At 36.8% G+C, this 26,156-nt stretch overlaps 1 protein-coding gene across 2 annotated transcripts in view; it reads left to right on the top strand.

Annotated features, from left to right (window-relative positions):
* Nucleotides 1–26,156, top strand: part of Kat6a (lysine acetyltransferase 6A) — a 121,391-nt gene that overhangs the window by 69,582 nt on the left and 25,653 nt on the right. Inside the window, exons 7-10 of one of the 2 annotated variants that reach the window (XM_042679384.1) lie at nucleotides 2,074–2,188; nucleotides 3,521–3,837; nucleotides 6,742–6,860; nucleotides 22,129–22,244. In XM_042679384.1, coding sequence (XP_042535318.1) covers nucleotides 2,074–2,188; nucleotides 3,521–3,837; nucleotides 6,742–6,860; nucleotides 22,129–22,244 — 667 coding nt within the window. Of the gene's footprint in view, nucleotides 1–2,073; nucleotides 2,210–3,520; nucleotides 3,838–6,741; nucleotides 6,861–22,128; nucleotides 22,245–26,156 lie in introns of both variants that reach the window. The other variant, XM_042679383.1, reaches the window with a different exon arrangement.

The following is a 26,156-nucleotide window of genomic DNA, read 5'->3' as shown; positions in this document are numbered from 1 at the left end:
TAAGTAATATATTTTTATTCTTTCTATCCTTGGAAAGGGATGGAAAAAATATATAAACATTTTCTATACCCATTTATTAGTTAGTTGACACCTAGGCTGGTTCCATAGTTTGTTAAGAATAGTGTTGTTATAAAAATGGATGTGCAGGTATATCTATTGTGTGCAGACTTAAACATTCCTTCTAATAGGTTTAGTAGCTCAGGTAGTTTATCATGGTTATCATTTCCTTAAAAGAAAATATGTAGTGCCCCTATTTTGCCCATTTGCACTCTGATTTATGATTTATAAATTTCTTAAGTAAAATGACTATAGGATATTTGATAATATCTCTTTCAAGAAAGTTTTCTTCCTTTTTTTGTGCCAATACTGGGGCTTGTCCCTTAGTGTTTTCGCTCAAAGATGACACTCTACCACTTGAGCCACAGCTCTACTTTGGGCTTTTTGGTGGTTACTTGGAGTCTCCACAGACTTTCTGTCCTTTCTGTGACTTTGAACCACAATCCTCAGATCTTAGCCTCCTGAGTTGCTAGCATTACAGATGGGAGCCATGAGTGTCCTGGCAAGAATATTTTCCTGATGATGGAAAAAGACTCAACCTTAAGTTATAGCCAAGTTCTCTGTTTTAGGATCTTACTTGAATTACTCTATGCCATCCTGTTGACTTACAGCCTTTTGAATAAGTCTTAAGTTTATAAGAATAACTTCTTTTCCTTATCCCTTCCATTTATGTAAAGTCTGAGCAAGAGGCCTTGTGAGAATCTTTTAAGACACAGAAGATATTTCAAGGCTTCTCTTCTGTGCAATTAAATTCTACATAAAAAGTTTTGTAACAACTTAAAGCAGAAAACTTTTTAAAAATTTTAATTTCAATTTCAGACTTATAGAAAAGTGGCCAATGAAGAGTTTTCCTGCCTCTATCCTGCATTCTTCTTCGGAATAGAAGTTCAGTAATACTTCAGTGTATGAAAGATTTTACAGCATTGTAATTCAATTGAAATGCCAAAATGAGACACTGTGAAATAGAACTTCTAGTTGTTATTATAAAAAAAAAAAAGAAACATGCCCCCCCCCCCAAAAAAAAAAGTGGTATAAACTACTCTTACCATATCCTTTACCTGGCTTCTCCTAATGTTGTTATGTTACAACATCATATTAAAACCAGGAAATGAATGTAGACATGGTCTGATCTTATATGATTCATTCTGTGGGTTTTACCTCTTTTAGTCTAGGATCCAATCCAAGATCACATATTACATTTAGTTAACAGGGCTATTGAAAGACATGGTCACTTATCAGTTTATCATAAGAGGTATATAACAGTGATGTATCTTATTACCAGTAGTTTTAATTTTGATTATGGTTAAAAAAACCTAACTGATATCAGTTTTTTCCCATTTGCTCCCTAAAATCTATTAATCATTCTTGCCTATACTAATTATTAATGATGCCTACAAAATGCTGACTTTCTATTTCCATCATTCCTTAAACATTGACTAATTGAAGTTCTACTGTAAAGGTGAACTATCCCTTTCTCAAATTTATTTATTTGAATATTTAACTCATTATGGACTCTTGGATTTATTTTATTCTGTGGATTATCACCCATTGTTCCAATTAGTTTTTACTCCTTCAAAGTTGGCAATGTGTCCTTTTGATATGCTTCTATCAGTTTATGTGCATTACTTTATTCTTTATTATTCAATAAAACTTTGCAAGTTGCTTTAGATTTTTTCCCTTGTCCTGTCCTGGAGTCAACTATTACCCTAAGAAGTCTGGTTCCTTTTTGTTGTAGGCTAGTAATTAGGCACCAATATCTTGGTCTTGATTGTAGAGCAGAGATTTTTTTTTCAACTAAAAATCAACAGATTCTTTCCATTTGCAAGCTTTAAGAATATGTGTGAATCCCAACTCTTTATAGAATTTTGTGTTTTTGTGTGTATGTGTTTTCTGGGTGCCTTTTATTGGGTTTTCAAATGCAGTTTTTGACCTTAAGAAGGTTAAGTAGTTGAGTTAGGCTATCTAAATTCTTTGAGCATATTAATATTTCATACATTTATGTGGGATTTTTTATAGGGATGTGGATATGTCAAATATGTCGACCTAGGAAAAAAGGACGGAAACTTCTACAAAAGAAGGCAGCACAGATAAAACGACGCTATGCTAATCCAATAGGACGGCCAAAAAACAGGTTAAAGAAACAAAACACGGTGTAAGTTGTACTTGTGGCAAGGTGAGGGGAGAAAAGGATAGGGCTTTCTCTATAGTGTAGGATTCACTTGTTTTCTGAAAAAGAATCTATTATAACTGGCACTTGTACATAATAATAATAGCCAACACCAAGCTCTTACTAAAGTGCCAGGCACTGTTTAGTGCTTTATGCGTGTTAGTTCTCCCCAAACCCAATGAAATATAAGTACTGTTCTTCTGTTTGCAAAAGAGGATGCTAAGGCATAGGAAAATTAATGTGTAGAAGATTATACAGCTAGGTGTTGAACTGGGATTTAAACCAATAGTCTGGCACCGTATTCTGACTCTTAACCAGTACTTTGCATGTAGAGACAGCAAAGAGAAATTTGTAACTGTAGCTTTTGCGGGTTTCCCTCCTGACCTAGTCTTAATTGTTTATATTTGTTAGGACTTTAAATCACTGGATAAACTCTTTATCCTAAAATATTAGCTAAGTCCCATTTTTGTGTTTTCTGGATATAAAGTAATGTGAGTGTTTTTCCTTTATTAGCAGAAATGAGAAATTATTTTGGAGTAGGGAACTGCTGTGACTGGAGGATAATAGGGCAAGATTCAGTACTTGTCTTTAAAAAATTCTAATAATTTACTATGCACAAGATATAAAATGTTTTCAAGTCTGTAAACATTGTTTTATTTGGAAAATTTATCTGCCTTTTCTATACTTTCCTATGATATCTTGAAAGCGATATAACTGAAATGAATGACCATTAGCAGCCTGAAGTAACAGAACTAGTGTGCTTTATTTTTAATCTTAAGTCAAGGTTTTGTTTTCCTATAAAATGATCTTTGGTTTTCTGGTTTTCAGAGAGTAACCCATCTTTGTATTTAGAGTAAAAGTATGACTGAGTTGATGCAAAGATTTCAATATTAAAAAACTATATCTGAAAGAATGGTAGTTGTTCACTGTACAACTCATCTGATAGATGAAGACATTGAGAGTTAGAGAGAATGTGATTTGTCTAGGATGTACCCTTCGTAAGCAACAGAATTGTGTCTTAGACATGTCTTTTAACTTCTGATTTAGTGCTCCTTTCACTATAGGCTTTTTGTAAATAGATGTTTGTAGTAATACTACTTTTCATTTATATACCATTTATAGTTTATAGAAATTTCTTCATATATACGTAAAAATAAAATTATGGGTTATTTTCTAAATATGTCAAATAGAAACCTAATTCTTTTTTTAAATGGTTATGTGTGTGTGTGTGTGTATGTGTGTATATATATGTGTATATATATATATATATATATATATTTCTTTTTTACTCTTTAGATCAAAAAGTCCCTTCAGCAAAGTCCGAACTGGCCCTGGAAGGGGGCGCAAACGTAAAATCACTCTTTCCAGCCAATCTGCGTCATCATCAGAAGAAGGATATTTAGAGCGAATAGATGGCTTGGATTTCAGCCGAGGTAGCAGTGTTCCCTTGAAGTTTAACAAGAAAACCAAAGGGCTCATTGATGGCCTTACCAAATTCTTCACCCCTTCCCCTGATGGGCGGAAAGCTCGAGGGGAAGTAGTAGACTACTCTGAGCAATACAGAGTCAAGAAAAAGGGCAGCAGAAAATCAAGCACTTCAGATTGGCCCACAGGTAAAAGTTTGAATGAAGCAAGCTTAGAATCACAAAACATTCCAGAAGTATATTTGGAGTAGCACTAGTATCTAGAGTAGATTTATATTTCATTATAAAAGATTATAGCCAAGCATGATGCATACCTGTAATCCCAGGCACTTAGGAAAATGAGGCAGTAGTATCACAAGTTCAAGGCTACTCTAGGCACACAGTGAAGCCTTGTCTCAGAATGAAACAAAAATTGGTTATGGAATATGAGATGGTAGAGTTCCTGCCTGGAAAACACAAGGCCATGAATTCACACACCAGTACCACCATCATCAAGAACAAGTAAAAGAATGCATTAAAAATACATATTTATATGATACTATGATAGGAATTAGAGCTAAAGTTGAAAAGGGAACCAGTTGAAACTTTTAGACAAAAAGATGCTGATTTTTTTTGTAGAAACACACAACTTGCTATATAATCTTAAAGATAACTTTTTATATTGTAAGTTAGTAAGTTATATAACAAGCATCACAATGCTTATTTTATTCTGGGAAGGAACTTGGAAAGAGTAAAGTAGTTAAACTGCTGTTAATGTAAGCACTGCTGTTAATGTATGCAGATATAATGAAGTCACTGATTTTTCTACTTAAGATTTTGGTAAATACATTTGTAAGTTTTCATGTGTTAAAGAGAAAAATAGAGGACCATAGGTATAGACTTTATTAGGCTGAATTCCCTAGTTTACACATTTGTGCCACATTATAGTATTGTAGACAATTAAGTCAGAGGAATTTCATTAGATTTCCAGATAATTAAAGCTTAAAATAGCTTCTTTACTTAGCCATGAATTTAGAGAACCTAACCTTGTGAAGGAAACACAGGGTTCTGAGGAAAGTAGGACGAAATTGAACTCTTGGTTCACAAAGACCAAAGTTGTAGTGTCTCATATGATGCAGAAGAATTTAACTTTGATTTTCTCTCTGTAATATCTCATTGGTAGGTGATTGTATTCATGGCTTCTTCATTCTTATTTATGTAGTTGATTGATAGGGTGCAGGAGAGAATAGCCTCATCATCAGGTTCCCCTTTTTCTGCCTTATTGAATTTTCACCAGAATGGCAATTAAGTAATTACTGTATAAGTATTTAAGACATTTTAATTCCTGTTTTCATGGTGTGTACTCTATTTAGGTCAGGTTAAAAGATTTTCAAAGGAGGGCTGGGAAGGTGGCTCAGTGGTAGAGCGCTTGCCTTGCATGCTCGAGGCCCTGGGTTCGATTCCTCAGCACCACATAAGCAAAAAGAAAAAAGCTGGAAGTGGCACTGTGGCTCAAGTGGTAGAGCACTAGCCTTGAGCTGAAGAGCTGAGGGACAGTGCCCTGGCCCAGAGTTCAGGCCCCACGACCGGACCCCCCAAAAAAAAAAAAAAAGATTTTCAAAGGAATCCTTAATGAAAGACATTTGCACTTGAGATGGATTATTAAAGAGAGTCTACTAGAAAATTTAAAAAATGAAAATTATTTGAGCAGATATATAAAGTGTATGTGGGTCTTAACCTTGAACTTTAGTTATTGGTATGTTTGCTTTTATAGGCTTTTCATTTTCTGTATGAAATGTAGATTTTAAGGAACAGTTTGTGCATCATTGCTACCAGTGTAGTTCTAGATCTGGGCCTGCATTCATCTGGCTCTTTCTTGCACTAGGGGGCATTAAACTTACAGATTGATTACACATTTTGTTCTTTAAAAAATTCCCCACTGTGGGGCTGGGAAGGTGGCTCAGTGGTAGAGCGCTTGCCTTGCATGCTCGAGGCCCTGGGTTTGATTCCTCAGCACCACATAAACAAAAAGAAAAAAGCCGGAAGTGGCGCTGTGGCTCAAGTGGTAGAGCGCTCGCCTTGAGCTGAAGAGCTGAGGGAGAGCGCCCAGGCCCAGAGTTCAGGCCCCACTACCGGACCCCCCAAAAAAAAAAAAAAATTCCCCACTGTGGGAATATTTGTTAACATTATGTTTGTCCTTTTGTCATCAGTGAATGAAAGATAGTCCATATGTGCAGTTGTTTTGAAAAGAACTGTCACTACTTGGTGTTTTTAGCTATGTAAAGACGAAATGAGGCCACTAATAGTCACCTTTAAGTGCAAAGGATAATAATCTACAATCTCCAGATACTACCCTCACTAATTCCTCCCTCTCCCTTCTTCCCTTGGTACTAGAGCTTGAACTCTAGTTCAAGCACTTTCATTTAGCTTTTTTTGCTTATAGCTAACACTTTTTCACCTGAGCCATTACTTACAGTATTAGCTTTTTTCTAGTTTATTGGAGATAAGAATCTTGCAGATTTGCCTGTCTGGGCTGGCCTTGAACCTCAGTCCTCAGATCTTAGTTAGCATACTAACTAACTAGGATTATAAGTGTGAGCTACTCGTACCTGGCTTTCTTCACTAATACTCTTGCTCATTTGAGGAAGAGCATCATTTAGTAATGATTATTGTAATTTTTCATATTTACCTAAAGGTTTATCATTTGTGGTCCTCAGGTTTTTGCAGTTTGTGATTTAACAGGTCACCTAGAATGTGAAGAGAATTAGCACTTCCTGAGACTAGTTTGAAGATTATCTGGATATTTATACTAAAGAGTGTCAAATTCATACTATTTCTAGACAGATTTTATATTCTTTAGATATTTTTCTTGTGTGGCTTATTAAAATGTAATCTTTAAATGACATTTTAATTTTTAGGAAGCTTTAGACAAATACATTTTTCACTAAAAGTCAGATGTAGTTGGTAAAGGTTCAGCAATGAGTGATTCATTTCTGAGAGTCAGTTTAGTACTATCCTCTACTTGATTTATATATACAATATTAAAGTCTTTAAATTGAAAGTTCTTCTGTTAGGATAGTACAGATAACATGTAAACCCGTTCTTTATGTGCAGACAATCAGGATGGCTGGGATGGCAAACAAGAAAGTGAGGATCGGCTTTTTGGGAGCCAGGAAATCATGACTGAGAAAGATATGGAATTATTTCGTGATATCCAAGAACAAGCACTGCAGGTAAAGTTTGATATTCAGATTGGACAGTCAAGAAACTTTCATTTATAAGAAACAGAATTAGTTATATTGTGAGTAAAACAATGGTAGCAACTTTTATATTTTGGTTCATGTGTATTGTTTATGTAGTTCTACTGGTTATGGTATTCCTTTTAAACCTGTAACTGCTTTGGTTTTGCAGATGAATTACTTCGATTACCAATGTTAAATACCCTAGTTTATTTCTTACTGTACGATGTAGAATTTGGGATGTGACCAAGAAATAAGCTTCTTGTACATAATAAACACCTGTATTAATTTAGAATATTTGCTAATCATTTCAGTCTTAATCCTTTTTGACACATGATATAAATATATAAATAACCTATTAATGTGCCAGGTGGTGGAGATTCCAAAGTGCATGACAGAATTTCTTCTCTCAAGTATACTGTAGAAAAGACTTGTACATCAAAAATCTCATTAATGTGGAAAGTTCACTTATGGAATGTTGTTAGGAGAATAGGGAAGCAAGCACTGCTGTTGTCTGGAGAGGTTAGAGGAGTATTCTCTGAAAGGTTTTAAAAGACATAGTGTAGTTTATTAAGATGAAAGGTAAAGGTATCTTACTTTCAGAAGGAAAGTATGAGATACAAACTTGGAGATAAGGAAAGTATGTTGGATTGTAGGAATCTGAGTGGTTTAGAATAAAAAAAGAGGATAGAGAATGACAAGATTAAATTGAAATGGAACTACTAGAGCATAAAGGCTCTTCTAAATTACATTCATGTATCTTTTGTCTCTTCCCCCAACTAATTCACTGTGTAAGCCTAGTTGACTTCTTTCTTACCTTGAAAATAAGAATGATGAGGCTAATGCTAGGGATTCCAGTAAAGTAAAATGTTTATCATTAAATAAAACAATATAAATATAGCACACACAATAAAAAACAAAGGTCTGGGAAGATGGCTCAGTGGTAGAGCGCTAGCCTTGAGCTGAAGAGCTGAGGGACAGCACCCAGGCCCAGAGTTCAGGCCCCACAACCGGACCCAAAAAAAAAAAAACAAACAAAAACAAAATAAAAAAGCAGTATAAATCCTCATCATTTTAATAGACTTGGCTATGAGTTATGTAGACATGGTTTAAAGTTTTGCTCTCTCATTTACTAGCTTCTACTTTGGGTAATTTCTTCATATCTCAGGATCTGTTTTGTTGCCTACCAAAAAGGAAAACAGAACTTTGTAGGTCCTATAGTAGAAATTTATATAGAGTTCAATGGGAATTCAAGGGGGAAATAATTACTTTCTTCCTGACTAGATCTGTGTTTTTTGTTTGTTTTTTTAACAATTAACTTTTGGTTGAATATCCCTTCTCTCCTAATTATTTGTGTGAATTTCCTAAAAGGACATTATCGTGCATGATGGCTGTCCAACATAAAGTCGGGATTTAACACAGAGTGTATTTGTCTAATACAAAGACTTTATTCAAATAACAGTATACTAATGTTCTTCATAGCAAAAGAAAAGAAGAACTTTTCTAGTCTCTAATCCAGTATCATTTCTTTCTAGCCTGAACCAGTTCTATATCTTTTTTAGCAGTATTTTTCATTAGTATAAGGGGTTTCATTGTGATATTTCCATACATGTGTACAATGTATCCTCATCCCCTCTATTACTCTTCATTACTCTTCTCCCCCTTTCTTTTCTTTTTTTTTTTGGGGGGGGGGTCCGGTCATGAGGCCTGAACTCTGGGCCTGGGCGCTGTCCCTCAGCTCTTCAGCTCAAGGCTAGCGCTCTACCATTTGAGCCACAGTGCCACTTCCGGCTTTTTTCTTTTTGCTTATGTGGTGCTGAGGAATCGAACCCAGGGCCTCATGCATGCAAGGCAAGCGCTCTACCACTGAGCCACCTTCCCAGCCCCTTCTCCCCCTTTCTTAAAACAATTTCAACAGGTTTCATTGTTCTATATTCATATATGCATATAAAATATGTCAACCATATTCATCCTCATTCACCCTCCTTGTTAGCCCTCTGTCTTCTAGCGTATATACATATATATGTATAGATGCATATACTTTGTGCATATGGATGGATACATACATATAAAGATGTACATGTCCATGAATATGTGTGTCTTTTGGGACTAGCTTCTCAATATGAGTGACAACATAACATTTGGCATTTGTAGCTTTGTTTATCTCATTCAACTTGATGTTCTCCAATTTCATCCATTTTCCTGCAAAATGGCATGATTTTATTTTTATTGTTCTAATATTCTGTGGTACCATATCTTTATCAGTTCATATTATTGGCACCTGAGCTCATTCCACCATTTTATTATTGTGAACTGTACAGTAATACACATGACTAACTTTCTTGTATGTTGATTTGTATTTTGAATATATGCCATTTCCTTTTGGTATAACTTACTGTATGGCAGGGTAGTTCTGTTTTGAGGAAACTCCACACTGATTTCCATAGTAATTGCACTCATTTATATTTCCACCAACAGTGTATAATTGTTTACTTTTCCTACATCCTCTCCAACATTTGTTGTTTTTTTTCTTGATAGTTGATATTCTAATTGGTATAAAATAGAACCTGAGTGTAGTTTTTTGTTTTTTGTTTTTTTTTTGGGTCCGGTCATGGGGCCTGAACTCTGGGCCTGGGTGCTGTCCCTCAGCTCTTCAGCTCAAGGCTAGCACTCTACCACTTGAGCCACGGCACCACTTCTGGCTTTTTTTCCTTTTTACTTATGTGGTGCTGAGGAATCGAACCCAGGGCCTCAGGCATGCAAGGCAAGCGCTGTACCACTGAGCCACCTCCCCAGCCCCTGAGTGTAGTTTTGACTTGATTATTTAAACTGGCAGTGGACTAAAATTCTGATAATGGTGATATTTCTCCATGAGTTTCACTGTTTAGTATTCATTTGCTTAGCTTGATATCAGAGCTGTAGTTGAAGACATGGGCTCTTTGAAGCTTTCAGTCTAATAAGTGAGGCAGACAGGACACAGTCATAAAAGTCATGAAACCAAAGTGTAAATATGAATAGACATTTTGAAATATACAACGGATTATAGTTAACCTTAATAGAACATCCTCCAGACTCAGGAAAAAAGTAAGAATGATGTGAGAGATTATATCAGGGTCCTTCTATTCTAAATTACTGGGGCTAAATTCTGAGAATGTGTGAGAAAGGAAGACTTTTTGAGTAATTAATTATGCAGAGTACTAAAGAGGTATATACAAAATTAGCAAGACCAAGAGGTAGGAAGGAATACCTATCTGGGTAAATGTGAAGACATGAAAGAACTTGATTTATTTGAATACCTGAAGGTCAGGGTTTCCTAGAGGACAAGGAGTAAGAGTTACATCAAATGAGGAGCTAGGGAAGAAGACAGGATAGTAAGGTTTTTATCATATTGTATGTAACAGGAAGCTATCAAATGTATAGCAAGGATCAGATTTGTGTTAAGTGTAAGTTCTTCTTTGCTATAGTATGCAGAATGGGCCGTAACTGGGTAAAAAATGGAAGCATTCTGGCTTTTTAGGAATCTGGATGAAACACAATGGAAGCTCAGAGTAGAGAGATGGCCATCGAAATGAGTGGGAAGTGGGTAGACCTAGAATTCATGTTGGAAGTAAAATCAGCAGAACTTGAAATTACATATAGTTTGAGGACCAAGAGAATTGAATGTAATAGAAAAATTATCTTGAAACTGATTGAAAAAGTTTTTGGGTGGCTGGGAAGGTGGCTCAGTGGTAGATTGCTTGTCTCGCATGCATGAGGCCCTGGGTTTGATTCCTGAGCACCACATAAACAGAAAAACCTGGAAGTGGCGCTATGGTGCAAGTTGTAAAGCACTAGCCTTGAGCTGAAGAGCTGAGGGACAGCACCCAGGCCCAGAGTTCAAGCCCCATGACTGACAAAAAAAAAAAAGAAAAGAAAAGAAAAGTAAGTTTTTGGGTTTTGAGCACATTTGGAATAGTGAGAGAATTGATAAAGATGATAGGGAAAGTGCTTTTTTTGCACTCAGAGCCTCACAGCTGATCTCTTTGCTTCCCTGACATTTGCTGTAGCACTGGAACCATACCTCTAGTCTGGGTTTTTCTGGTTACTTTTGGAGATAGAGTCTAGAGGCCTTTTCTGCCTAGATTGGCTTAGAAACTTGACCATATAGATCATAGCCTCTTGACTAAGCTGGCAGAAAAGTCACTTTTGAGAGCACAGATTTGACTTAGTATAAGCTGTTTTAACTTTATTCAATTTTTATGTGTACGTATGATGCTGGTGATTGAATTCAGGGCCTTGTGCATACTAGTCAAGTGGTAACTCACTAAGCTTCACTTCATTTACTGAATGCCTATGATGTTGTAGAAATGATGTTAGATATAAAGCGCATAAGAAGGATATAATTTTTATGCTTGTAGAAATTATATCTAATAAACTCATAAAAAACAAATGTAGTATTTGCTAGTAACAATTACTTGAGAAATTAATCTTGGTGGAACATCAAGTAACGAATTATTGAAATGTTCAATAAATTATTTTCATAGATACTATTTTGAAATTGTAAAAAAAATATTACAGGCAATATAGGAAGTAGGATCTATTTCATCTGTTCTATCATTCAGTACACATTAAAACTTTTTGTTTGTTTTTATTTTTGTCGGTCATGGGGCCTGACTCTGGGCCTGGGCGCTGTCCCTCGGCTCTTCAGCTCAAGGCTGGCACTCCACCACCTGAGCCACAGAGCCACTTCCAGCTTTTTCTGCTTATGTGGTGCTGAGGAATCGAACCCAGGGCCTCATGCATGCGAAGCGAGCACTCTACCACTGAACCACCTTCCTGGCCCCACATTAAAACTTTTATAAGAAAGAGCCACTCATAATACCAAGGATACAAAATTGACCCAAAAAATCAGTAGTCTTTCTGTATCCCAATAATGTACAAGCAGAAAGGGAAGTCACGAAAACAACTCCACTTGCAATAGCCTCAAAAACCTAAAATACCTAGGAATTAACCAAAGATGTAAAAGGTCTTTATACCAAAAACTATAAATATCTAAAGAAAGAAATCAAAAGAAGATACCAGGAAATGGAAAGATCTTCTATGTTCATGCATAGGTAGAATCAATAGTGTGAAAATGGCCATACTGTCAAAAATAATATACAAATTCATTGTAGTCCCCATCAAAATTCCAGTGACATTTGTTATTGAGATAGACAAAACAATCCAAAAATTCAAGTGGAACAACAAAATAGCCAAAGCAATTCTAGGCAAAAACAAACAGTGCTGGTGGTAAGTCATAGTAACAAAAACAGCACAAAAATACTAGCACAAAAATAGACCTGTAGGTCAGTGGAACAGATTAGAGTGGCCATACACTTACAGTCATCTGATAATTGTCAAAGGGGCCAAAGACATACAGTGGAAAAAACATAGACCCATTAACAGTTGGTGTTGGGAAAACTGGGCAGCCATATGTAGAAACTAAAAGTGAGTCCCTGCTTGTCACCGTGCACTAATATCAATTCAAAGTGGATCAAAGACCCCAATGTCAGACCTGAAACTCTGAAACTACTGCAATAGAAAGTAGTAGAGTGAATGGAGTCCCAGAGACACAGCACATAGGAGAGAGACTTGACAAGTGAGGGGAACTACATTAAAATAAAAAAGTTTCTGTGCAGCTAAGAACATATTTACTAAACTATAAAGACAACCAACCAATTGGGAAAAGATTTTTTTACCAGCAATATATCAGACAAAGGGCCAATATCCAGTATATAAGGAACTCAAGAAACTAACTCCTCCCAAACTTAACACACCATTTACTAAATGGGCAAGGGAGTTAAGAAGAGCTTACTTCCCAGAAGAAGAGATAAGAATGGCAAAGAAAGAGGCTCATCAGCCCTGGCCATAAAGGAAATGTAAATCAGAACAATGCTGAGATGCCATCCTACCCCAGTTAGATTGGCCAACATTTTGAATTCTGACAATAACAAATGCTGACAGGGATGTGGAGAAAAAAGAATCCTACTGCACTGCTGGTGGAAAGTCATTCTGGAAAGCAGCTTGGAGGTTCCTCAAAAAACTAAGCAGACTTTCCCTACAACTCAGCCATATCACTTCTAGGTATCTACCCCGAACATCATGAACCAGAATATGATAAGGACACCTGCACAATTCATGTTCATCACTGCACCATTCACAATAGCCAAAATATGGAAACAGCCCCCCACAGTAGATGAATGGATCAAAAAAATGTGGTACCTATATACAGTGGAATTTTACATAACCATGAGGAAGAATAAAATAATTTTATTTGCAGGAAATGGATGGAACTAGAACAAATCATGTTAAGTGAGGTAAGCCAAGATCAGAGAGACAAACAACATATGTTCTCCCTGATATGCGGAAGTTAGCGCTAAAATACACTGGTATATGACAAATTACACAGGACTCTAGATACATACAATTAGTCCAAAAGAGGAGAGTCTTAGTAGAGAATCACAAGTGTGCAGTGCCTAAGTGCTTCTTCATATTTATATAAAATAATGTAACTACTGAAATGAACTCATTAGATGTGGAAACAAGACTTTTTTCCCCCTTTTTTCTGATGATTCTGTCTTCTTTACCTGTATACAGTGCGTTCATGTGTATATCATTGGGAAGATGTGGGGGAGGGCATAGAACTCAAAAATGGTGAACAAATACAACAGTGGAGCACACTGGACATTGATGAAAGTGAACCGTGCAGTTGTGGGTGGAGATGGGAGGGAGGGAATGGGAGAGAATGAGGGAACAGATGACACTGTATAAAAGGAGATGTTCTTATCACCTGACTTATGTAAATGTAAATCACCTCTATAATAACAATAAAGTGAATTTTAAAAAGAGCCACTTCTGAAAGGAAAAGAAACTAAAAATTAATATACATTGTTATTCTAGAATTTTATTTCAAGTAAGATCTTATGAGCTTGGAGGAAATTATATAGAATCTTCCAATTTTTAAAAATCATTTCCTCCAAGATCATTTATATGTGTGCATTTATGTATATTTTCCATTTGTAAAATTTATTGAGGCAGGGTCTCACTATGTTGCCAAGGCTGGTTGTTAACTCACAGTTTTCCTGCTTCAGTCTCCTTGGTTCTGGAAATACATACTTGTACCATCACACTGGGCTTCCTTTTTAAATTTTTGACATAATATACATATTTATGGAACACTTTGTGACATTTAAGTACATATGTTGAACAAATCAGGGCAATTGGAATATTCATCATCTTACACGTTTATTACTTCTTTGTGTTGGGAACATTTAAAAACCTTTCTTCTAACTATTTAGAAATACATGATAAATTATTGTTAGCCATAGTCACCCTGCTGAGTTATAGAACGTTAGAACTTCTGGTAACTTAACCTCTCATGCTCTATCCCTCTCAACCTCTCAGCCTCTCTTAACCATCATTCTACTTTGCTTCTTTAAGATTCATTTATTTAGCTTTCACATTATTAATGACAATTTTCAATATTTATCTTTCTGCATTTCACTTATTTGTCTTAAATAACATCCTCCAGGTTTATCCATGTTGACACAAAATGAAAGGATTTCATTATTTTTCATGGCTAACTAATACTTCATTTTGTATACATACCCGTTTTCTTTATTCATTCCTCCATTGATAGGTCTTGGTTGCTTCCATATCTTGGTTCTTCAGTATTTGAACAGCACTGCAATAAACAGAAGTCTTTTTAATATACTGATTACATTTAGGGATTGTTAAGTCATATGGCAGAACTGGGGTTTGAACTCAAGACTTACTCTTGATAGGCAAGTATTTGAGTCACGCTTCTAGCCCTTTTTGCTCTAGTTCATTTTTAGGTAAGATCTCATGGTTTTGTTTTGTTTTGTTTTCTGGAGATAGTCTCAGATAGCAACTCTTCCCATCTGCAATCTCAGTAGCTTGGATCACAATTAACTGTGGCTTTTTTGTTGAAATAGGGTCCCATTAACTTATAGACTGGCCTTAAACTGCAGTCCTTTTGTCTCAAGTAGCTGTGGTTACAGGCAAGCACTACCATACTCAGTCCATATTTTTCTTTTCTCTTTTTTTAAAATTTTTATTTATTTTTTTATTGTGAAAATACTATACAGAGGGGTTACAATTACATGGGCAAGATAATGAGTACATTTCTTATTAAGCATTGTAGCCTCCTCCTTCTGTACTATTTTCCACAGTGATTGTACTATTTTCCACAGTGCTTGTGCTATAACTATCCACAGTATGCAAGATTTCTCCTTTGTATCCTTGCCAACATCATCAATTTTTGCCTTTATTTACCCTCCTCTTCTTTCCTTTTATATTTTGAGACAAGATTCTGTAGCCCAGATTTGCCTCAATCTCAAGATTTTCCTTCATCTCCTGAGTGCTGCTGACATTATAGGCATGTCCCACCACACCTGGAACATTTTCCCGTTTTCAAATTGGATTATTTGGCATGGGGCTTGTTTGTTTGTATGTTTTTTATTTTGCTGTTGTTTGACTTCCTCATATTCTGGGTATTCTTTCTTGGATGTATAGCCCAGAAATGATTTTGTTCAGAAATGTTTTTCCCATGTTGAAGGCCAGTGTCCCCCGATGCCCATGGTGGCTGACTGGGCCATGTTGGGGGACGCGCAGGTGTCCTGGGCACAGAGCTCGCTGTCCAAAGAGGACTTTGCCCACTGGGGTGCTTCTCAAGCCCAGGGTGAGGGGCAGAAGTGGGGTGCCCCAGGGCAGGGCCAGCAGGCAGGTCTTCCTGCAGAATCCTCCGGGTGTCCACTGGGGACCCCGATGGAGCAAGGAAAAGCCACATGGACCATGGTGCCCTAATGAATTATAGTGGTTTAATTAGAAGCAGAGGGCAGCGACCCATCTCCAGAGGGCATGTGGTTCCTCCAGTCCCAGCCAGAGAAAGAGGAAGACAAAAATTTTTTTTTTTTCGGTAGATTGTCTTTTTATACTCTTAATTGTTTCCTTTGCAGTTGTGCCAAGTTTGCATATCTATAGCAACACACTTAGACTTAATAAGTTTCATTCAGTTTATTTAAGCACTTCAAATACAATCCTAATCAATAACTAACTCCTAGGCCTAATTCTACTAAGCGTGTCCCACACCCAGAGAAGCTCCTGTGTACTTTCCCTTGGTCCCAAGGTCAGGGGAGCCTGCCGAGGGTGTCCTCTGGGCTGCTCCAGGTGGCTGAAGGGAGAAGCGGCCACTTTGCTGAGGCAGCTCCCAGTGGAGGGTTGGTCCGACGTGGAGTCACCTTGCTTGGGGAGGTCTCTTGCTGGGTCTCCGCTGCCCTGGGTTTTTATATGTTTTAGGCTGGCCCTTTATTTCTTTTTTTTTTTTTTTTCTCTCTTTTCTTTTTTCTTTTTTTTTTAAATTTTATTTTATTTTATTTGAAAACATACTGTACAGAGGGGTTACAATTACATGGGCAGGATAATGCATACATTTCTTACCAAGCATTGCAGCCTCCTCCTTTGTTTACCCTTCACCTCCCTTCCCAGCCTCCCCCCTCCCTCCCACCTTTATTACCAGGGTTGCCTTGTTGTCAGCTTTGCTTCTAGCCAAGTCTAGTTAACAATGAGAACGGGGCTAGCTTGCTTCTGGCTGAGTCTAGTTATCCATGAGGGTTTGGTTGCCTTGGTGATGGCTATCCAGGCTCCTGGGTGTGTTCTTATCTAACTATGCATAGTTCTGACTTATAACTTCTAACTCCTAATTTTACAGCTTAACATTTCATATTATTTCACAGCATGCATACATTCAATATATTTCTATTCAACAGCCTATCATATCAACATTCAATCACACATTATGTCCGTGTACTGTCAGTATTTAATAACACACTGTTTCAGTACTCAGTAACACACTATATGTCAATATTCCATAATATTCATATTCACTACAGCAGTGCAGAAAAATTCTTAGTTTAATATAATCCCACTTGTCTGCTTGTGCTTTACCTTCCTTTGTTTCTGGGGCCTTGTTCATAAACACTTGACCCATAATGTCATGAAGTGTCACACCTGTGCTTACTTTGAAGAGTTCTATGGTTTCAAGTTGTACAGTTAAGTCTTGATGTATTTTGAGCTGTTTGTGTGTGTGTGTTGTGTATGTATAATGTGTGTGTGTGTGTGAGAGAGAGAGCCATTTAAAAATAACATTTTTCAATGTCAACAGATATATTGTTGTGCCCTTGTTACCAGCATTGATACCCAGGACTTTTTCACCTTTATTTGCAAAATTGAAACTCTATACCCATTAGTATTGATGAATACTACACAACCTGGCAACCACCACTTATTTTCTAAGTAGTCTAGGTTCCTAACCTAGGAATATATATATGAGTTTGTGTTTTTGTGTCTGGCTTATTTCACTTAGTATAATGTCTCTATGGTTTTCATTTTAGCATACTTGCCTTCCCTTTTAATGTTAAAAATATTTTATTGCATTATATGTGGTATGTTTACTACATCATATTTATCTGTTAATGGACAACACCTTTTGTCTACTGTGCATTGTATTGCTGTGAGCATTGGTATGTAAATAATGTCTTTCAGTTCTCATGGATATATACTGAGATTTAGAACTGGTAGATCTAGTAGTTGAGGAACTGCCATTGTATTTCTTCACCACTTTGCATTCCCTTGGGCATTGAACTAAGGCTCCTTTTATCTCCACATCCTTACTAACATTTGTTATTTTTTGAAATGATAACCATCTAACTGTTTTATTGTGATTTCATTTGCGTTTTACTAGTGATGTTGTGTCTTTTCAAGTGTTTATCCCCATCTGTATATCTTTGGAGAACAATAAGAAAAATAGCTTACTCATTAGGTAAAGTAAATGAGTTTTTAGGTAAACTAAGGCTTAGGTAAACTAAGGTTTACTAAGGTTTTGACAACTAAGGTTGTCAAAACATGATTTGAACTGACATGTAATTGCTTATGTTGTTATACTATTTAATATGACTCATAGTATATTTTGCTAAAAGAAATATTAATGGTCTAATTATGGAGTGCTACTCCAAATCGCATTGGACTGCAATTTAGTACATGTCTATGCTATAATATCTAAAACAAAAAAATTAAAACATGTTTTACTCTAAAGGTTTTAGATTAGAGGTTATAGAATGTAGTTGCATTTTTGCATTCCTTTGATTTCCCGTCCTTCCTTCCTTCCTTCCTTCCTTCCTTCCTTCCTTCCTTCCTTCCTTCCTTCCTTCCTTCCTTCCTTCTTTCCTTTCTTTCTTTCTTTCTTTCTTTCTTTCTTTCTTTCTTTCTTTCTTTCTTTCTTTCTTTCTTTCTTTCTTTCTTTCTTTCTTTCTTTCTTTCTTTCTTTCTCTTTCTCTTTTCTCTTCTCTCCCCTTCCTTCCTTCCTTCCTTCCTTCCTTCCTTCCTTCCTTCCTTCCTTCCTTCCTTCCTTCCTTCCTTCCTTCCTTCCTTCCTTTCTTTTTCTTTCTTGTACTAGGGTTTGAACTTAGAGCCTGGGCAATGTTCCTCTTCTTTTTTTTTACTCAAGGCTAGGAGTTTACTTCTTAAGCCACAGATGTCCACTTCTGGCCTTTAGGTAGTCAATTGGAGATAGGAGTCTCACAGATTTTCCTACCTGTGCTGGCTTCAATCCTTGATCTTCAGGTCTCAGCCTTCTAAATAGCTGAGATTATAGGCATGGACCATCAATGCCAGGCTATTTTCTTGTTTTGTTTGGGTTCTGGGGCTGTTTGTGTACAAGGCAAGTCTTCTATCCATGAACCACAGCCCAACTGCTTGGGAAACTAGGTTATGACTTAAAAAAAAAAAATCTACAACATGCCAGGCACTGCTGGCTCATGCCTGTAATCCTAGCTACTCAGGAGGCTGAGCTCTGAGGATCACAGTTCAAAGCCAGCCCAGGCAGGAAAGCCCATGGGACTTTTATCTCCAATAAACCACCAGAATACCAGAAGTGACACTGTGGTTCAAGTGGTAGAGCACTAGCCTTGAGTGGAAGAGCTCAGGGACAGTGCCCAGGCCCAGTATTCAAGCCTCATGACTGACCCCCCCCCCCCCCCCCAAAAAAAAAGTCCACAACATTTATTAATTGAAGGCTATTTATAATTCTGTTTCTGCCTAGTATTTGGCTCCTGTCTTCTTGGATCCTCAAATTTTCATCTATAAAATAGTTAAGAGTTGCCGCTTTTGAGGAAGGGATTGTGGAAATTAAATGAGACAACGCAGAAGGCCCGGGGACTGGCACAGCGCTGCTCGTGACTGCTGATCTCTCTCTCTCCTTTCTGATTACATATTGGAGCACATGAACGTATTCTTACGTCTTTTTCATAAGATTACTTTTAATTGAAATGATTACTTACTATGATTTTTCTGTGGGAAAATGTTTAACTGTTAGTATGACATCTCTTCTCCCACATTTCTGTCTCGTACTAGAAGAGGGCATCTCTCTGCTCTCGCCTCAGTATGCCACTCCTCCTCGGGGAATGGAAAGTGAAGGCGAGTCCAAAGGAACCTGAGGGAAGAGAGGGAAGAGAGAGGGCAGCATTTACATAAATTGTATTTTGGGTATTTGTGCCAGATCTGGAGTTAGGGGGAACTTGAAGAGTGCCTTCTGTGTATTAGAAATTAGAACTAGATAGGCCATTTAATGGAAGTTAAGTTTTGGTTAAAGAGTAAATAGGCTTAAGAAAAAAAAAACCTGCTAATAATGCTAGATGCCTGTGTCTCACACATAATCCTAGCTTCTCAGAAAGCTAGGGATTGAAGTTTGAAGTCAGCATGGGCAGAAATTCCTGAGGCTCTTTATCTCCAGTTAATCAAAAAGCTGAAAGTGAATCTATGGCTCATGTGCTAGAACACAAGCTTTAAGTGAAAAGGCTAAGGGACAGCACCCAGGCCCTGAGTTTAAGCCCCAGAACTGACACGCACAAAATTAAGCATGCTAGTAATAAGTTTTATTATCTAGAAAGAAGCATAATTAAAGTTTTCTTCTGATTTAAGCCAGATTACTAGTACATTTAAATCATCCCTTTAGTGATTTTAGATTAAAAGATTCAATATGATTTGAAATATATGACATCTTTTAAAGAATTTGGCATATTCAAATAGGAAGAACTTCATGAAGTTGCAGAACTTGTTTTAAGATTAAAAAATATATTTTTTGCTCTTAGTTATTTTAGATTCTTGCCACTGTGGAAATCACAGACAATGTTTTGGTTGAAAATTTTAATTTCCTCACAAAGTTGACATTGTAGCGTGGGATTTTTGGCCCAGACTTGATGGATATTGTAGATGAGCAGTTACTTCCTTCCTGAGTAGAGCCTGTTAACTTTGTAAGCGTCAGTGAATGGAAACACCTTTGCTGTGGAGGCTGCACAGGGGAGTTGGGAGTGGTGGCATGAGCGCATGTGCAAAAGTATTGCGCAGCTCAGAGGTGAAAGGTAGGTGTGGGTAGAGGTGATCTATCACAAGTCTAGCTCTGTACAGACTCAATTGCGGTGATGTGCAAACAATTATATTGGAACTGGATGTCCACTTTTACTTCGGACATCCGCCTGGAAGAGCGGCAGGCAGCTGATGGGAAGGCTCTCACCCAGCAGGCAGCGCCACGGCAGGTGCATGGTTCAGCTTTCGTACCTCCTCTTTGATCTGTGTCTCAGGAAGGAAGATTTGGTTTCTAGTATTTGATTATTCCAGTGTTTTTCTGATTTACTGTTGTGTTTTTTGAGCTGTGAAGATAGATAGAAAGGTCTTTATGAAATAGGCTGCTCCATTCATTTTTTTCAAAATTCTGTTTTGGTTTTTAGGAATGCAGCAAATCTTATTTTAACCTCATCTTGTATGCTTGTATATTGTTTTTGCATTTGGAGGAGTTTCAGTACATAGTAGAAGATGGTTGTCTTTTGTTTTGAGATGTCTGAAGAAGAGCTTGAGAGAGATCTCACCTGGCCATATTCCAGCATGAAACCTGAGCTAAATCCCTTGGCCTTTTATACAAAGGGAATGGTTAGCTAGGCCCATGAGAGTTCTCAAATGAATTTTAATGAAGAAGCTTTTTCTTATCAAAGAATTCATATAGAACTAGTAAATAAAAATCTTTGGTCTTAGTAATGTACATGTGTCTATGAGCTCCAGTAGGGACTTTTGGTAATCTTTGAGTGATCTCTTAAGACATATTACTGAAGGATAATTTTGATTGTTCTTCCTCTGCTTCTCCTTTCCTGTCTTCATTTCCCTCCTTCCCTCCCCTTTTGGTTTGTACTCAGGGCTTTGTGTTGGGCACCTAGCTACTTAAATTACTATGCCAGCATATGATTATTCTTTTGAGGAAGTAATTGGGTTTTTTTTTTAAGTCTTATATTTGATAAAGCTAAATTCTAGCTCTGCCTTCATCTTAAATAAGTTAGTATTTATAAAGCACTCATGATAAATACACACATGTATGGAATGTACAAAGCAAAGCGAGCCTTTGAACTTAAAAGTTTTAAGTTGTCTTCAGCAGTGGTTTATATTCAAATGGCAGGTATGGAAGTGGAGAAAGTTATAAAGACTTTAAAAATCACTCCATTCTTGGTTTAAACTAACCAAGAATTATCACGGGAGTAAGGGGGGCATGAATACTTTTTGTTTGTAAGCGGAAGATAGAAGATAGTAGCTTATGTATAACAAAGTACTTTTTTTTCTTGGTTAAATCTCCAGCTCTACTAAATGAAGGGGATTTTAAGTATACTATGAAATGAAGACTTTCTTGATATTTTCTTTTGTCCTAATCTTTTTATATTATTTTTAAGTATTTATTAACCCTAAATCAGGAAAATATTCTTTTCTCTATGTACTTTCATGTTCAGTAGGTCATTTCCATTGTTGTTAGCTGAGGTAAATAAGCAGCTTCATCCCTCAATAAAAATATCTGTACCTAATTTAAATGACAGATTTTTTTTTAATTAGTAAGGGAGTAAGTTTAGTTTGGAGAAAGTGTTAACTTTCCAGTAATTGTCAGTGCTACTAAATGTAGAAAGTACAGGGCCACCAACTGCATTGTTCTAACAGATTCATTACTTTATTTTTGGTCTTTTATTTAAAGAATAATACAACTTATTTTGAAATAAATTTGTTAGTCTGATCCTAATTTTTTTTATTGTTGTTCTCATGGAATCTTGAGGAAAAAAGATATTTAGATTCAGATTTTTTTTTGTTATGTCAGTATATTTAATTTAGCTAACTTTTGTAATGTTTCTTAACTACACAGAAAGTTGGAGTGACTGGTCCCCCTGACCCACAAGTTCGCTGTCCCTCTGTCATTGAGTTTGGGAAGTATGAGATTCACACCTGGTACTCCTCCCCATATCCTCAAGAATACTCAAGGTATGTTTGTAGAGACCCTTTACTTTCTGCTCTTAGCTTCTTAGGATGCTAGAACTAGGAGGGACCTGAAGATATTTAGCAGTTTATCTTTTCACATTTGAGGAAGCTAGGGGCTTTTAATGTCCATAAGGCCTCTTAATGCTACCTGGCTTTAAATGTTCTCTCCTATAACCTGTGTAAAAGCTGTGGTTTAAAATTAAAAATCTTTCATTTGCTGAAAATGAGAAGGGAACACTTTCTTTAAGACAAATTCGCCTTTACTCTTCACATGAATTTTTTTTTAAAAAGAAAACCATCTAAAGTGATAATAAAGTTTCACTTGCACAGCCTTTGAGCAGAATTATTATAATTTAACATAGTGGATATTGTGTTTTCCCAAGAATATTTAAACAAATGGGTATAACATATTATTATGTATAAATAGCTTGGATTTCTGGACATAAAAATTGAGTATTCTCTTGTTTTTAGGGTAAGGTACTGTATGTAGCACCGCCAAAGTAGTTCCATGATTCACCTTTGACATTTATAAGTGACATAATGTTAGAAGTCACTGAACTACCCTATGCCTCAGTTCCCTTATCTGTAAAACAGGGGTACTAATAGTACTTGTTATTATGAATATTAAGTGAGGAAAAGCATGTATATCACATAGAAAATAGTAAATATTCAACAACAGCAGTTTATTTTTCCTTTAGGGATGAAATTAAATAAGATGTAATTAAAAAAATTAAACACTAGTTTATTGTAGCAAGACTAGCAATCACATTAATTAGCAAAATTTAATGCTTATAATGCACAGAATATTATAGAAACCAGTAATAAGAGCAGTATAGTTGTTAAAAGGCCTTATACTGAAGGCATCTTTTTATTGTCTCTTTATTGGCTGATGTTGATTCCAACGGTATGGCACAAGAAAAATATGAGTAAATGCTAGCATAGACCCTGACCTCAACGAAGAAGTGACATCTAACCAAAAAAAAAAAAGTGGCACAAACAAAAACCAACAACCAAACAAAAACCTTTTAGGAAACATAGGCTTGTGAAACACACATCAGTAAACCCTAAACTGACTGACTAGAAAGCTGTGGTATTATCTACAGCAGTATTCTGTACCATGCAGTAGCAACAATCAAGCTGAATTTGTTAAGGGAATATTAACATAAACAAGTCTTGTAAAATTGTACATAATACATGTGTATGTATGTATATGTGTGTATGTATGCGTGTTAAAGAACAGATTCTTCAACTGCCTAGAAAACTTAGTGTTTAGGTAATTCCTCAAAAATTTTAGATTGCTATGATTTTGTGTAATCAAGAAGAAATATCCTGGTTTAAGGTGGTGGCATACTTGTAATTCCAGCTACATGAGGGAGTTGGATTTAAAAGGCTGGATATTCAAGGCCAGTTTAGACAAAACAATTAGTGAGACCTTGTCAGAAAAGCAAGCCAGGTGTGATGAGACTCACTTATAAACCTACCTATATGGAAGTAGGTATAAAGCAAGGTCCTTTCATTGTCCACATTCAAGAGAGCTCAATATAGAGAAGAAAGTTTATTTATCTACTATTCTTGGAATTATGATGTAGATAGATTAAAATCACAGGCATCTTGTCTCGTCTACTCCAGGGAAGAATGGAAATAGAGAGCTAAACTTAGCACTTCTCAAAACATGGCAAAGAATGCAACTGTGAACTATGTCTTTTAAGACACTGAAAGCATCATTGAATTTGTTGCTTTCTATTTTAATTAGGTTACCTAGATAATTAATTAACCTAGATAGATAACTTGATATTAGGGGTGGAATAGATGTTTGCTAGCAGAAAGCAAAAACCCAACAACAACAATAATAATAATAAAGTTGGGAATCACATTAGAAAACAGCAACAGTATAAGAAGTTTATAGTCTGGGCTGGGAAGGTGGCTCAGTGGTAGAACGCTTACCTTGCATGCATGAGGACCTGGGCTCGACTCCTCAGCACCACATAAGCAAAAAGAAAAAAGCTGGAAGTTGCACTGTAACTCAAGTGGTAGAGCGCTAGCCTTGAGCTGAAGAGCTGAGGGACAGCGCCCAGGCCCAGAGTTCAGGCCCCACGACCGGACCCCAAAAAAAAGACGTTTATTTATAGTCAACTTTCTTATGGCAGGATTTTGAAAATTTACTATACATTTCCTTGTCTATTGTGGTCCTCAAGGTTTCTCTTACAAAATATTCAGTAATTTAATAACATCTTTAATATAATTACATAGTTTTTATGTATTCATTTTTTAATATCTTTAAATGTTTGGTGGGTATACTTCTGAGTTCATTTAAACTTGAGCAAAATGTTTGATATCTTATTTTCTAAATAGTAAACCTCTATCCTTAATTTTGGTGATGTCTACATATTGTTTTGTACTAAATTCCTTATATTAAAGGTTAAAACACTTAAATGCTTGCTGGACACTGGTGACTCATGTCTATAATTCTAGCTACTCAGGAGACTGAGATTTGGGGATCAAGGTTCAAAGCTAGCCTGGGCAGAAAAGTTTGTGAGACTCTTATTTCCAATTAACCAGCAAAAAGGTGGAATTGGTGCTGTGGCTTAAGTGATAAAGTACTATCCTTGAGCAAAAAATGCTCAAGGACAGTGCCCAGTCCCTGAGTTCAAGCCCCAGGACTGGCATTTAAAAAAAAAAATCAAATCCCAAAGCATACAAAAATGAGAGCATAAAGAAAAAAGGGGAAAAATCTCAAGAGGAAAAATCTTTTGTGTATAAATTTATATATGTGTATATTAATTTTTATAAAGCAAGATGAAGTGTGGGCTGAAAATGTGGCTTAGTGGTAGAGAGCTTGCCTAGCATGCATGAGGCCCTGGGTTCGATTCCTCAGAAAACGCCAGAAGTGGTGCTGTGGCTCAAGTAGTAGAGCGCTAGCCTTGAGCTGAACAGCTGAGGGACAATGTCCAGGCCCAGAATTCAGGCTCCACACCGACCAAAAAAAAAAAAAAAGCAATGAAGTGCTGGGCACTAGTGACTCATGTCTGTAATTCTAGCTACTCAGGAGACTGAGATCTGAGGATTGCGGTCAGCCTGGCTAGGCAAGAAAGTCTATGAGACTCTTGTCACCACTACTTAACTACCAGAAAATTGGAAGTAGCACTGTGGCATAAAGCTGTAGAAAAAAGCCGGAAGTGGTGCTGTGGCTCAAGTGGTAGAGCGTTAGCCTTTAACTGAAAAGCTGAGGGACGGTGCCCAGGCCCAGAGTTCAGGCCCCACGACCAGACCCTCCCCCCCCCCCCCCCCCCAAAAAAAAATTTTTTTTTTTTCCCTAATAGAGTTACATGGTATTCACATGGTCTGGGTAAAGTTCACAGAGCACCTTATTTGGTTCACTATTAGAGATATGACTTGGATGTGCTGCAAGGAAGACAGTATGTCCTCATGGAAATACCCTCTACTCTAACTGCTTAGAGCTTTCCTTCATAATAATAAAAATCCTCTGTACTATGAAATCATTGAGGTTTTTCTTTTGTTTGTTTGTTTGGGGGGGGTGGTCGTGGGGCCTGAACTCTGGGCCTGGGCACTGTCCCTTGAGCTTCTTTTTCCCAAGGCTAGCACGCTACACTTGAGCCATAGTGCTACTTCCTGCTTTTTCTGTTTATGTGGTACTGAGGAATTGAATCCCAGGGCTTTCATGCATGCTAGGCAAGCACTCTACCACTAAGCTACCTTCCCAGTCTTATACTCCCAGCTACTACAGAAGAAACCAAACAATTCTTACTACTATAAAATCATAAAGCAAAATGGCTGAATAGAAACAATAATTTAGCAGGCATAATTACCATTCATTGAACTTGGTACTAGACTAAGCATCTCTGGAGTAATTCTATGAGGAGAATATTTTTTACTTCATTTTACAGACCAGGGTTC

Source organism: Dipodomys spectabilis, unplaced genomic scaffold (genome assembly GCF_019054845.1).
Source record: "Dipodomys spectabilis isolate Male_0828 unplaced genomic scaffold, ASM1905484v1 ptg000052l, whole genome shotgun sequence".
Classification (NCBI taxonomy): domain Eukaryota; kingdom Metazoa; phylum Chordata; class Mammalia; order Rodentia; family Heteromyidae; genus Dipodomys; species Dipodomys spectabilis.
This window is presented reverse-complemented; position numbering and strand designations above follow the sequence as displayed.